The sequence below is a fragment of the Malaclemys terrapin genome, chromosome 16 (genome assembly GCF_027887155.1).
Source record: "Malaclemys terrapin pileata isolate rMalTer1 chromosome 16, rMalTer1.hap1, whole genome shotgun sequence".
NCBI lineage: Eukaryota > Metazoa > Chordata > Testudines > Emydidae > Malaclemys > Malaclemys terrapin.
In genome coordinates, this window is record NC_071520.1 from 29,595,597 (window position 1) to 29,609,836 (window position 14,240).

General features: G+C 45.8%; 1 protein-coding gene across 9 annotated transcripts in view; it reads left to right on the forward strand.

Moving 5' to 3' along the window:
- Positions 1–14,240, forward strand: part of ACACB (acetyl-CoA carboxylase beta) — a 75,007-nt gene that overhangs the window by 15,046 nt on the left and 45,721 nt on the right. For 7 of the 9 annotated variants that reach the window (XM_054006153.1, XM_054006151.1, XM_054006145.1 and 4 more), the window contains 6 exons: positions 8,931–9,063; positions 10,413–10,551; positions 11,042–11,151; positions 11,978–12,059; positions 12,443–12,541; positions 13,699–13,808. In XM_054006153.1, the coding sequence (XP_053862128.1) occupies positions 8,931–9,063; positions 10,413–10,551; positions 11,042–11,151; positions 11,978–12,059; positions 12,443–12,541; positions 13,699–13,808 (673 nt within the window). Of the gene's footprint in view, positions 1–5,254; positions 5,385–6,054; positions 6,082–8,930; positions 9,064–10,412; positions 10,552–11,041; positions 11,152–11,977; positions 12,060–12,442; positions 12,542–13,698; positions 13,809–14,240 lie in introns of those variants that run through there. The other 2 variants (XM_054006150.1, XM_054006152.1) reach the window with 2 other exon arrangements.

Here is a 14,240-nt window from a genome sequence, read left to right on the forward strand (position 1 = left end):
TGGCTGATCTGTGCATTTTAGAATTTTGCCCCCAAGCACCAGGCACCACATCTTAGCTAGGGTTTAAAAGCAGAGCCAGCGATGTTGCGAACTCTTTCTAAATCTAAACCTGAGCTATGCTTTGCAGCAGCTCGTACGCTTTGCTTTGCGGAATTGGGGCCTCACTCAATAATTTGCAATTGTCAGTGCTTCCCAATAGCTGTCCTGGTCACTAGTGCAGATTTGCAAGGTTATGCTGACTTCAAGAGGCTATTTATGCATATTACAGCATTGCAATGTCCAACTTGCTGGTGCATTAAATCTATTACTAAGTGGACTGGGCAGCTGGGGGATTAATAATGGAATATGGAACTGCAGAGTGTAGTCTGCCCGGATTACCCCCTTCATGATAAGCTGGGGTTTTGAGGGGGCTTTCCGGTGAGTTTGGAGGAGTATTTAATACCCCTGTTTGAATTAGAAATGGGCCTGGATCAGGATCCTTGATCTAAAGAGCTCCCTAGCTGTGATCCCGATGCACATACCCCTCTACCTTGATATAACACTGTCCGTGGGAGCCAAAAAATCTTACCGCGTTCTAGGTGAAACCGCGTTATATCCAACTTGCTTTGATCCACCAGAGTGCACAGCCCTGCCCCCCGGAACACTGCTTTACCGCGTTATATCCGAATTCGTGTTCTATCGGGTCCCGTTATATCGGGGTAGAGGTGTATCCATCTCTCCTTGGACCTAAATGCCACCATGCACAGTATGTGGTTGATTTGGTTTCAAAATGGATATCCAATAATAAACTCAGTGCAGCTGTTTGAGGTGGTGTATCCCCAAGAACTGTGTTGAGTGTCTGTGCAGAGAGCTTTCTCCAGAACAGTGCCATAACAGTTCTGAAAGTGCCTGGTTCGTGCTCCAACAGTGCCACAGCCAAGCAGCTACACTTCACCAGTGTCAGCCTGCTCTTGCCAATGAGCACCTCTGAGACTTTTGTCTGAGGAGAGATTAGAGAGTTGAAGCTTGGATGCAGCAACTAGAGAGGTCATCCTAGTTCTTGCTCTTACATGACAAGAGGAAAAGATTTCAGCTGAACTGAGGAACTTAAAATGAGAGAAATAATATAAGGTGTATTTTAACCCTTGGACTGTGATGAGGGATATGATTGATAAATCAGCTTGACCCTGAGTTGCCATGCCAACCTTTGTAGTTTTACAGTTGTGTGTGTGTGTGTGCTCGTTGACTGTGCAAAGCAGAGAGAGAAAGTGACTATACACAAAGTGCTGTCAAAAGCACAAAGGAAACATTGCAAAAAATAGATTTTTTTCTTCTCCTAATCTCTTTCCAAGGTTGTTATAACAGATATTAATTGTAACTGTTTAAAAATATCAGATGGAAATGTGCTTTTTTTTTTTTTTTTTTGGTCCATTGGATTTGCCCCTTTAAACATAGTAACTCAAGTTAAAATCAGACCACTTTTTTCTCCCCTGCTTTCTCTTTCATTTTGTTTTTTCCTTGTATGCTTGTCGTGTTTTTGTTTTTTCCCCTCTTCAAGCACGCCATCTGTTGGTCTGTGCAAATGTTGCTACCTTGTCACTGCCAATAGTCTCCACATGGGCCAAAAATCTGCCCTCAGTTACCCTCATTAATGTCTTTGCATGGAGGTAACTAAGGGCAGAATTTTTCTCACTGGTGGGAGGATAAGACCATATTTAATACAGGGGATCATCATCATGTATGTTACACTTACCTTAGAGTTTATATCTGTATGGTGCAAAGCAACAGAGTGCTGTGGCACCTTATAGACTAACAGATGTATTGGAGCATAAGCTTTCATGGGTGAATGCCCACTTCATCAGACGCATATCTATCTGTATGGTGTATTTTTGTTTTGCTCAGTAACGACAGTTTTATTTGGCTGACCTATGGGCATGATTTTCAGACACCTTAAGCACACAGAATGAGTGCACAGTTAATTACAACTGCTTGTGCTTGCATATGTAATGCCAACAGACCCCGGTCATCAGCGGGCAGGATCGAACCTGGGATCTCTGGAGCTTAGTGGATGATCCTCTACCACATGAGCTAAAAGCCAAATGGCTTTTAGGTAAGGCTGTAGAGCAGACTCATTTAACTCTAAGTGGTCTCAGTGCCACTAGACGGGACAGAACACCACACCCAGAAGGTGTGTGGATTACACATGCACAAATGTGGCTAGTTAGCCAATTGCCCCTGCAGTGCCTAACTTTTTTTTTTAGATTGGTATACAGTTGTGTTAATTGCTTTGTGCCTATGTTGTCTGAAAGTCTAGTCCCAACTGAGCATTATGGAATTTTAAGGAACTATTTTCAATAATTATTCTAAATAAATTCGCAATGCACTGTCGGGGGTCGGAGACCTTTACACTTTCTTAGCAGAATCACTTAGGGAGATCTGGGCAGGATTAATTTAAACTCTTTTGCCCTTCTAAACCCTGGTAGAAATACAGCCTTGTACTGTGCAACTTAACCGTGTTATTCCCTGTTTTTGGACTACACCAAAAGTAATACTTAATTCAGAAATTTCCAACATTATTTGACTGTCTCTGTTTTAGGCTGGGGAGAGGGACGTTACTCAGACACTAATGAGTAAAATGAAGGCCACCTGCCAGCACTGTTGCTCCGTTTTTTCACTTTGTAAACGTGTGGGTTCTGAGTGTGTTGAAATGGCTACTGGCTGTTAATAAATGAAGTGTATCCCTTTAAGGAATAGCAATAAGGTGACCTGGGCTGAGCTAGCCTTGAAGCAAAGGGCTGTTTTCCTTGCATCTTGGATCAGCAGATTATAGCGGTTGTGTGGGGTTTGCTTGCTCTTTAGCTGCTGAATTGTTTTACTTGGTGTCCTTTAGAGGTAAGCAAGCTTTTAAAACTCTAAATGATAACAATATGCAGATGTGAGCATTCGTGAACTGCGTGTGACCCAAAAGTGGGAGCATGCGCCTTAAGTGATCACAGTGTTTGACTGTTTGGTGAAACTTGGGGTCTGATCCTGTGAGGTGCTGAGCACCCTCCGTTCCTGTTGACTCCAAGAACTGCAGCACCTTGCCGGGTCATGTGCTTAAAAAAAGAAGTCACTGCTAGGAAAGGAGTCATTCAGGTTAGGCTGTTATTTCACCTGTGTGTCAAGGTGAGGGTCTGGGATCCCAAAATGTTACTTTTGTGTGTGATCTTTGGTGACAGGCTGTGTTCCTCTCTCTTATCTGTGGAGATGGCCAGGCAGAATTTTACCTGCTGCTACCACTGCTTGGAGAAACAATCGCTATCCTTCCTTCGTCAGCAAATCATAAAGCAGAATGAAAATGTTTACATTTACAAATGTGGGAGAACGTGTGTGAGGCCTGGTGGCTGGGCCAGGGAGCTGGAATTCCTAGGATCTATTCCCAGCTTTGTCACCAGCTGCCTGTGATGACCTTGGGCAGGTTCACTTCATCTTCCTGTACCTCCGTTTCCGATGATGCAGATCTAACTTGCAGGCAGGGTTATGAGGATGAGTGAAATGGTGTTAGTAAATTATCCTGCGATCCGGAGAGAAAAAGTGCTGGTGTTAATGGAATCAAATCCACAGCCCTCCCTTCGACAAAACACTCAAGAGCAAGAGCTGCAGATTTGGCCCTGATCTGTTACATATTAATGAATAACTTATGTTTCTAAAGAGCCTCTCGCTGAGGCATTTGAGGTGCTGAGCAAATGGATGGGACGTGAGACAATTAAAACAGCTTACAAACTAGCCGGTGCTGCCATTATTGCAGTAATGCGCAGATTATGTGCTTGGAACAAAGTGCCCTCATTTTAAAAAAGAGGGGTCTTGCCTGGGGTTTGGTCTTAACACTTTGGGTTGCCTATTGCTAAAAAGTGAGATTGATTAAGCTGTGTGGAGAGGCAGGGGAAGGAGGGGGTGGGATCCATACCCTTGTGGCCGCTAGAGCAAAAGCCTCCTTGCTCACCCACCTTACGTGTAAAGAGGGAAGTCACATGCAGTGGCGTTACCAGAGTGCTGATCCTCCCCAGGCACCTTGCCAGGGAGCTCTTTGGAAGCCAGCAGGACTGATGCTGTCTCTATGGTATCCTTTATCAGCCCTGATGCTCCACCATTAACTTCAGTGGGTGCAGGATCCAGGCCCCAGGGCATGCAGGATGGGTGCAACGTGCTCACGGCCGCTTGTAATAGCATTTGTTCCTCTTCCACGGCCTGAGAACAAAGACATGGGTAGGAATAACTTCCCCTGTCATCCGGTGAAGGGATCATTCATTTAACCCCTCCCAGTGCTGAGCATCCAGCGTTTCAGCCATAAAACAATGACTCAGATAGACCTATTTGTATTCATTTACCAGGAAGGGGAACTTGCCCTTCAGATAAGGCACTTTGCTGTGTCAGTACTTCTCAGTTTCTAGGGCTGGCCTTGCTGTGAAGTGGGATCTGGAGTCAGACATGGACTCCTGCGAGGTGTTTGATTGGGGTTTGGACCCAGAGTGACAGTTCAGGCCCCGCTCTGCTCATTGCATTTGTTCTTGCTCTGCATGTAAGTTGTCATTGACATGAGCTGGCGCCCTGCTCTGGTATGAGCCCGTTATACATAGCGCTGTGATAAGGCTGATAGGAATAGATTGCAGCATGAAACAAAAATAAAATCCAATCTTTCAAATCCCTATTCTAACCCACTTCTGGAAGAACTTAACCAACGTTTCATGGCTAAGCTGGACAGAGGTCTTCATTTGTTTATGTAATTATAACGTTCACTAAAAGGTAGCAAATGACTTTGTCCATAAAATCATATGGACTTGATTCTCTTTCTCCCCTGCCCTTTGCATGTTGTCCGTTGTCTTGGTCTGTAAGCTCTTCAGGGCGGAGACCATGGCTCACTTTGTTGATGCACCACATTGGAAACACCTGCTTTGATGCAAGTTTGTCAGTCCAACACAGTCAGGAAATGCAAATGTTCAGGCTCCAGGTCAAGGTGATGTCTCTACCTTTGCACATACGCTGTGTAGTAAGGGTAGAGTTGGGTTCCTCCCCCCTACTCCCACCCCATCCCTACTTGGATTTTGCGAAACAAAACTCTGGCCCCTGTAGGTATCTGGTAAGGTGAAACTGCTCTAAGCTACTGTTGCTTTAAGAGAGAAGTGAGTGGAGCCAGCCCAAGGTCATTTAAGTGAAGTTTCTAATCTGTGCCACAGGGTGCTGCTAAAGAGTTCGCTGTTACTACTACTCTAGTTGCCAGGGGAAGGAGGAGAAATGGAGGCAGGGAAGAGAGACCGAGAAATGGAGGAGGAAGAGGAAGCACCCGGGTTGGACTCTGCAATGGGACCCTAATCACACATTGAATTACAGAATGGAGGGAGAGGATGGGTCCAGTGTTTGAGAAGGTTGGCACCAGGGGCAAAAGAAATGTTCTGCCTTGGGTACCTTGAAAAGGGGATCAGGAGTTCAAGGCAGAATGTAACTTTCTTAACAGCTGCAACTTCTGTCTGCTTAGCAAAACAACAGGCGCTTGCTGCTCCTTTCTGATGTGCTTCAAGGGTTTTTCTTTACCAGTTTCCTAGTTCTGAGTAGAGTTCCGGGTAGGAATCTCTGTACTTGTTGAGATGTGTGCAGTGAAGCACTCCTTGAAAGGTAGTGGTAGCCAGGCATTGGTCCCTAAACATTGCCTGCACACTGCATTGGCTGTTTTTATTTTCTCATTGAAATGTGAAAGTTAATGAATGTTTGTCCAGCGATTTGAATTTATCGAGCAATCCATGTATTTAGGGAGATTAAGGCAGCAGCTTTTCTTATGCAACTTTTTCTCTTTAGTTTTCTGAGTGTGGCAGTGAGTTATATCTGGGTTTTTTTTAGCATTGCACAATATTTTTGTGGCGTTTAACTCTTTTTTTTTTTTTTTTTTTTTTTAACTTTTGTGTTTGTGAGAGATGCTGTCAGACTAAAAATAATTTATTTGAAAAACAAACCCAACATCCCTGTATTACCCCTTCATTTATTAAAGCTAAAATCTTGTAAAACCAAACTTTTTTATAGTTTGTTTTCTTTTAATTTCAGGCATCTGGGACAATGCAAAATGAACTGGTTAGTTTCTCTTTAGCTACTGGGTTTCATCATGTTGTCCTGCTCTAGCATAACACTGCATTGCTTGGGTTCTGCCCCCTGCCCCCTGCAGGCTGGGGTTCATGTTGAAACAGTTCTTGCTGAAATATAAAAGTATTTTGTGGGTTTGGAAGAGGGAAGGGAATTTCTGTGCACATTAGCTTGATTGCTGTAAGAGTTAGCAACACGTTCATAACTTTATTGCAAATCTCATTATTTGGTTCTTTTCTTTACTCCAGGAGGTGGGACTTTATTTTCTCATGTGAGAATCTCTCTGATTTCATGATTGGGGGAAGGGCGGGGAGTACGTTTCTAGCCTTTAAGGTTGCAGAAAAAAACCTTACAAATATGAGCCCTGGATTCTCAAAATCCAGAAGGCAATTAAAAGAACCTAGAGTGTAGTATTTTAAAAAAAATTGTAGCATTTGTAAGCCACTGTTATGACTTTTGAATGCTTGCGGTTGATACTGCTGGGATAAACACAATCTGAATATCTGGGCCTTAGCTATCTGCAAGTAGCCCTTTGATCATTAGCATTAAGTACTAAAGGATTCCCATCCATGAAATTTACAGGAGACTGTTGTCTGAGCAGGATTAGCAAAGAAAGGGGTTCAGTCCTACAAAGCCCTTGCAAATGGACTTCTTGACTGGAGTTAAAGTGAGTACGAATTGCTCCTCTGAGTAAAGGTTCCGAGAGTGGAGAGGCAGCATTCTGCCCAATATTGCAGTATTTAGTGACTGATAGGAAAATGAGAATGATACTGTCAGTGTGTTTTGATTTCCTGTTCAAAACTACATGCTTGTTTTTCTTTTGTGTCCTAAACACAAAGAGCATAATTTATTTGATTGTTGCGTGCTGATTTCATGACTAGCAAATGCCCCGACCTTACAATCTGAGCTGCATGGGAAGAGCAGTGCTTACTTCAAAGTGCCTCTCTGGCCCAGGAGGTCCTTTCATGCGTCTATGGAAAAAACAACAAAGTATGCAGCAGATTCGCAGGATGGTCTTGTAGATTGAGCATGGAACTGACAGCTGGTCCCAGTACTGCTGTTGATTTGCTGCATGTCCCTTGGGCAAGTCACATAGCATCTCTGTGCCAGAAGAAAGGTGTGCTCTTAAAACACTGCAGCACTTCAGTGAAAATGCTCCTATGTTGACAGGAGAGTTTCTCTTGTTGGTGTAGTTAATCCACCTCCAGGAGAGGCAGTAGCTATGAGAGAAGCCCTGGATGTCTTACACCAGTGGTTCTCAAACTTTTTTTTTTTTTTTTCAATGGACCACTTGAAAATTGCTGAGGATCTCGGCGGACCACTTAATGATCTTTCCAAATGTTGCTTGTACCGTTAGCTAACTATGGTAAGGTGCTTTGGATAAAAGTGCTATATAAAAAACCCTTAATAATTAACGTTTTTTTGTTCTACAAATAGAAGCACACAACTCATATTTTAATATCAGTAGTCTTACCTTTCTAATGCGATGGCTGTGCCCTCTCTCTCCCCCGCCGCGGCAGCCCATGAGCCGAGGCTGGGAAGGACGGGGGGATCTCTCCCCTGCCGCGGCAGCCCCCGAGCTGGGGAAAGTTGCCCCTTTTTCTCTGGCTGCCGCAGCCCCCTCTTCTCACCCCACTGCCCCCTGCCCCATACCCTCTATTTCCCCCAAGGCACCACCTCACTTTACATGTCCAGGCACCTAATTAGTGAAGCCATGGCTCCACTAATTAGGTGGGTGGCCCTTCATTCCCTCGTGTGTGGCCGCCCAAGCGCGCACCTTAGAGGGAACTATCCGTGGACCACCTGAATGGAGCTCGCAGACCACTGGTGGTCCGCGGACCAAAGTTTGAGAACTGCTGTCTTACATCATGGCCTAGGTTGTTATAACTGTGTCACTCAGGGGGTGTGTGTTTTTTTTCTCATCCTTGAGCAAAGTAGCTATACCCGTGTAAGTTTATCATGTAGGCCTCAGGACTCTTCTGTGACTTGGAGATAAGAAAGGCCTACCACATAGCAGTTGTGAGGCTTAATAACTGTTTGCAAAGTAATTTGAGACCCTTGTGCAGAGCGTTGGCACGTTGCCAGCGATGTGTGATCTGTGAATCTTTGTCAGGCAGGAAGCGGATTAGTATTTGTCATGGCACTATCGTTATCCTGATAGTAGCTACACACATACTCAGCCTTGTCCGTCAACAGTCCTGAAATTTCCCAGTGATTTTGGCTGTGTGCGCGTCTGTGGTCTGAAATGCAAACACCAGGATGGCTCTCAGCCTCTCTTAGGGTATCTGTGTAGAGATAGAACATCTTTCCTAGCAGCACAATTGCCTTTTATCAATGGTTTTTAAATCCGTGACAGGTAGCCAAGGTCTTGGGCACTTGGCATCATTAAAGATATCCTGTTATTTTGCATAAGAGTAGGGGATTCAGCCCTGAAGAATTACATTTCGCTTTCCTAAATTTACTCTCCCATGTCTCTCAATTGAATACAGTGTTCTCCTTCACCCTTTGTGTAGGGTACTGTTTAAACAGCTTCTGTGTTCTGTCTTGGAAGAGTCTGCATATTGGTAAAGCAATCCTTTATATCCTGTATTTACCTTGTCGGGAGTGTATGGGTTATCTGATGGCTATTGATTCTTTGAGACTGTTGGTATTACTGTGATGGTTTGTTTTTCATCTTAAGTTTTAGGCTGTTGCATGGTTTGCAAAATTCATTCCTTCTCAGAGTCCTAAGCTTGACATCAATCTGACTCTGCCCTTCTGAACTGTTGGCGTATCTAAACAGCAGCCTTGCTTTGATGATGATTTTTTTTAAATGCCGTGTTTTTTTGTACCTGATTCAGGCCTAGCATGTCAGGGCTGCACCTGGTCAAGAGAGGCCGAGAGCAGAAGAAGCTGGATCTCCAGAGGGATTTCACTGTCGCCTCACCTGCTGAGTTCGTGACTCGTTTTGGGGGGAACCGCATTATTGAAAAGGTACCTTGCCCTTAGCCCAGCCTGGCCCAGGCGCGTGCTCGTGGGGATGTTTGGCTTCCTAGCTCTCTTTGCAGTTGGGATGCTGGTTTCCTGAACAGTTCTTATATTCTGTAGGCTGCTGGCGTGGAGGTTCCTAGGATATTAACATAGGTCAGTTATGTCAAAGCACCATTAAGGATCAAAATGGATCCTACAAATACAAAACTCTTTGGAACTTCTTAGAGGTGTCTCCTATATGCAGTTTTTTGCTTACTTCTTTCCTCCCTTGGTACGTGTGTGCAAACCCGCTTCTCCCTTGTCCCTGCTGATTGCCTGAAGGTTCTTTACTTTTTTCTTTTCATTGTAAACCTCCAACTCTTGACTTCCTATGTTGCATCCAACACCTTTCTAGAGGGTGCTGCCTGTTGAAGCCAGTCAGTGCTGCGTTCTCAGTCCTCAGAGAAAGGGCTTCTGCAGAGCTTTGTGAGGTATTTTATTCCTTCCCACGCCCAGGGCTGGGCAGTGCCTTGTCTTATGCTTGAATAAGCCAAGTTGTTGTTCTAAGTCAAAATTATTTCCCACCATGCCAAAAGTAAAGCTTTTTGGCTAAGACTCGACATCATGAAGACTGGCAGCCAAGTCACAGCTCCGAGAAACAGCGTTTGTTAGAAACACTGATCTAGTCTCAACTTCAGCATTCGCAGGCAGCCCGCTCTTGAACTGGTTTACTTTGATAGGAACAGACATTGCAGTTAATTGTCAGTGAGAGTCCCTCTGCATTTCAGGGTGTTTATGAATTGTATTGCAGACATCGGGCCAGATTCTGATCTCCATTGTGCCCGGAATAAATCTGGAATAACTACTTCAGTGGAGTAACCGAGAGCAGAATTTGACCTCGTATTTCAGCTTTCTCTCATTTGTGTAGAAACGGTAACTAGCCTAATGCTTCCTTCATCTGGCGACTTCCTGCAAAAGTTCAGCTCTTGGAAAGGAGCTGTGGTGAGCTGTCTAGGCTGTTATAATGTGTCTGTCCCTATATTCTGGTATTCTGCTCTCTCTACAACCATGGAATTCCCATGTTAATAACATTACTGTGTGTGTAATAACCCATGTACATGTTACTACGTAACTCCTTTCCAGTGATCTAAAGGCTGCAATTTTGGTGTCTTGGCAGAATATTGAATAAGGGACCAGCCTTTTTACAGTTTCCCATATCTGAGCATTAGGGCCTGATCCTGCAAGGTGCTGTGTGCCCTCGTCTCAGTTTTCAGGGGAAATGAAGGATCTCTCTGCCTTTTGCTGGTTTGAGCCTAGTCAGATCCAAACGCCTGCCTCTGACCCTTGTGTTCCTTTCTGCCTCTTGCTTCCAGGTTCTGATTGCAAATAATGGCATTGCTGCTGTGAAGTGCATGCGCTCCATCCGCAGGTGGGCCTACGAAATGTTCAGAAATGAGCGAGCAATTCGATTTGTTGTCATGGTTACGCCTGAAGATCTTAAAGCAAATGCAGGCAAGTCCTAGATCCATAAAATCTAACCAATATCTGACATTTGTGTCCCCTCTTTCCTTGTGGTACCTATTGCAAACCTCCCCTGATAGGTGCCAGCACTGCTGCCTCTTTGTTCTCTCCTCAGCACTCACCTGGGAAGTTCTGTATTGATTGGTTTTAGTCAGAGGCACAAGGAACTGCATTCACAAGCCAGGACATCTCCTAGTGTTTTCAGTGAGAGTTTCTCCTTGCGTGGACTATAGGATCAGACTCACTGAGAGATTTAGCCCCTCCCCCCCTGCCCTCCAATCTCCCTTGGGTTCTAGAACTGTGGTTGCTTTGCAATATACAGTGATGTGTGCAAGCTTGTCATGGCTGCAGTTCCCTGGGGGAGCGACCATAATAGGAGCTGAAGTTGTCAACTCAGATGCAGTCAGTTTGCTATGCATGTTTCCCCCCCACCCCCCGACCAGCCCTCTGTACGCTACCAAGAATGGGCTCTCTCTTCCAGAGTACATCAAAATGGCTGATCACTATGTGCCTGTCCCTGGGGGAGCCAACAACAACAACTATGCCAACGTAGAGCTGATTGTGGATATTTCCAAGAGGATTCCGGTGCAGGTACAAGCAGCGCACAGAGGGTTGGTCTTCATGGACTAGGGATGGTCACACAAAAGTTATGAACCTGAAGCTCAGGAATCCTCCTGGGCCCATTTGAGGTCTGGAAATGGGTCCTGGCATTAGGCAGGTAATTCTGGAGGGACAGCCGGAGATCCTAGGGCCTGCCAGTGCCTGTGCAAATTGAGGGAAAGATTCCCGTTGGCTTGAGTGGGCAACGAGAGAGAATGGAATGTGTCTGCAGACCTGAGTCTCTGCCCCCTGACTGGGGGGTAATTATTTGCAGTGCCCGGCATTATGGCTGCAGAAGGGGCTAAGTTACAAACCGAAATGGCTCTGGAACCATTCCCACTCTTTCTGTTACACAAATGACCTTCAAAGCCCAGAGCAGACCCGTACCTTAGTCTGTGCGCTCAGAGGTGCTACTTGGGCACTGTGGCATGAGGGGGAAGGTGCCACTGGGCTAGGTGCCCTCTATTTAGAGTACCATGGCTCCATCCTTTGAGAAATTGAGAACAAGAGCACCCACCGATCATTACCGACAAGACAGAATGGGAGGGGTGAACCCTCAGGTAAATGGCTCCCTGACCACTTAGGCCTTTAAAGACTGTAACTAATAGCCTGGGTTACTCTTGGAGGGGAGCAAGTGGAGTGTAGAGAGAGGCCGAAGCTGTAGTTAGGACTTTGAAGTTTGAGGGTGTTGGGATCCATGCTGTTGATCTGCGCCTGTCTCTATTAGAGGGCAGCGCAGGATGCGGTGGGTGAAAGATGGGAGGACGCTAGTGCGGACAGCTATCCCCTCATACTCACTGTCTTTCTTTCATCACAGGCCGTGTGGGCTGGCTGGGGCCATGCTTCTGAAAACCCTAAGCTTCCAGAGCTGCTGCAGAAACATGGGGTGGCTTTCCTAGGTAGGGTTCTTGCTTTTTTCCCCTCAATGCAGCCCTCCGCTTAAACCAGCAAAACCCACCACTGTCCAAGGGGGTCATGTACGCTGAGTTAGCAAGTGTGTTGGTGTCCTTGGCTTCTGGTGGGCACTACTATTTCTGAGTGTGGTGTCTGTGTGTATTGGCCCTACACACCAGCCTTCTAATGTAGGGGCTCTCAAGCCAGGGTTCATGGAGACTTCCCAGTAACATTCCTCATAATGTGCGCCTTTTACTCCGTTGTGTTTGATGTGGGTGGAGGGTGGGTGGGATATGAAGTTCTTTGCCGCCCTTTGAAAAGGGACCCACTGCTTCTGTGAGTTTGAGGCACTGACCTCCTCATGTTTTTGTTTCCTGCCGGCTTTAAGGTCCTCCCAGTGAAGCCATGTGGGCTTTGGGAGATAAAGTGGCTTCCACCATTGTAGCCCAGACTGTCCAGATCCCCACATTGCCATGGAGTGGAAGTGGTAAGAATGCCTTCTGCACGAGATATGCTTTGTCTGAACTTGGCTTGTGTCAGATTTATTTGGGCGTTGTCTGTCAAACTTATTACAGAAGGGAAAAAGTGGGGATCCTCCTAGCCAGAGGGGCCAGATCTTGGGTGGGGCGTCACCCCTCCTCTGCCCAGGCACATTTAAGTGCTCCCTTTTCTGCCTGCCAGGAACAGCCAATCCACCATTAAACTGCCGACTCCAGTTGCTATACAAACAGGAGTTTTGTGAATCCTTACTGCTTTCCTTTTTCTCTTCCTCATCTTCAATTCTCCTGTTCTGTCTCGATGCATCTCTTCTTCCCTGGGCCTCTACTGTTGCTTTTAACCTCCTAAGTAGTTTTTCATCCAGTTTTATTTTTTGTCCAAATTCTCCCATTCAAAACCTCCTCCTCTTCTGCCTTAGCCATTCTCATTTTATTGTATTCATCTTCACTGTTTTCTTCCGTCCCTCCTCTGTCTCTCGGTCCCCTCTGTTTCTGTTTGGCCTGTGTCTGTGCTTTGGCTCTCTAGGGATGGGTGCCTGAGCCTGGTTCCTGATCACTCTCCCAGTACAGGGAAGTGGGTGCCAGAGAGAATTTGCAGGTGTTGCTGTCCATGTGTCAGCTCAGCCACAGCCCTGTGGCTTTTGACGGCTCAGTGTTTATCGGGCTTGAGATACTAATCTGGGGTCTCTGCCATGGTGAGATGCCTGTCTGCCTCACTGCTGGAGGGCTGCCAGACCCCAATTTGTGTGGGGTTTAAAAAAAGAGCCAGAATGATTTAAAAAAAAACACACCAAAACACCTTGGTAATAGCAACGCTGAGATCTCTTCATGTTTGTTCTCTGGCTCAGAGCTGCTCTCCTGTGTAACCGGGCTTTGGGGAATACAGCTGGTCCCTGCTAAGTCAGGCCTGGCTGCTACTCCAGACAAACTGTGCACCCCTGCTTGCTTTCCCATATGATTCATAGTGGAAATATGGCTGTAGTAGTTCCTATGGCTGGGCTGTGGGGGAGGAAGCATCAGTAACTTGCCAAATCCAGTCATTTGCTGTGGGTCTCCGAGGCAAGAGAATGAGTTAGCGAGGTCCCTCTGTAACCATGTGCTCCTCTGTGGCATTAAGGCCTTCTAAGGTCAGTGTTTCATTCTGTAGGTCTCATGGCAGAATGGACAGCGGAGGATTGTGAGCAGCGGAGAACAATCAGCGTCTCCCTAGAGACTTATGCACGAGGCTGTGTAAAGGACGTGGATGAAGGCCTGGAGGTAAAGATCCTGGCCCAACAGTGGCTCAACTCATTTTATTTGAAATTGTAAATGGGGAATCATCATTATTCAGTGGGTGTGTTTCCAATGGTGTCCTGCAGAGATTAGTCCTTGGCCTTGCCCTATTTAACATTTTTTAATCTATGACCTGGAAGAAAACAAATTCATCTGTGCTCAAGGATGCAGATGACACAGAAGTTGGGGGAGTGCTAATTAATGAAGACGGCAGGTTGCTGATTCAGAGTGATCCAGATTGCTGGTTGCAAGCAAATAATGTGCATTTTAATATGGCTACATGTATGCATCTGGAAACAAAGAATGTATGCATCCGAAGAAGTGGGCTGTAGTCCACGAAAGCTTATGCTCTAATAAATTTGTTAGTCTCTAAGGTGCCACAAGCACTCCTGTTCTTTTTGCGGATACAGACTAACA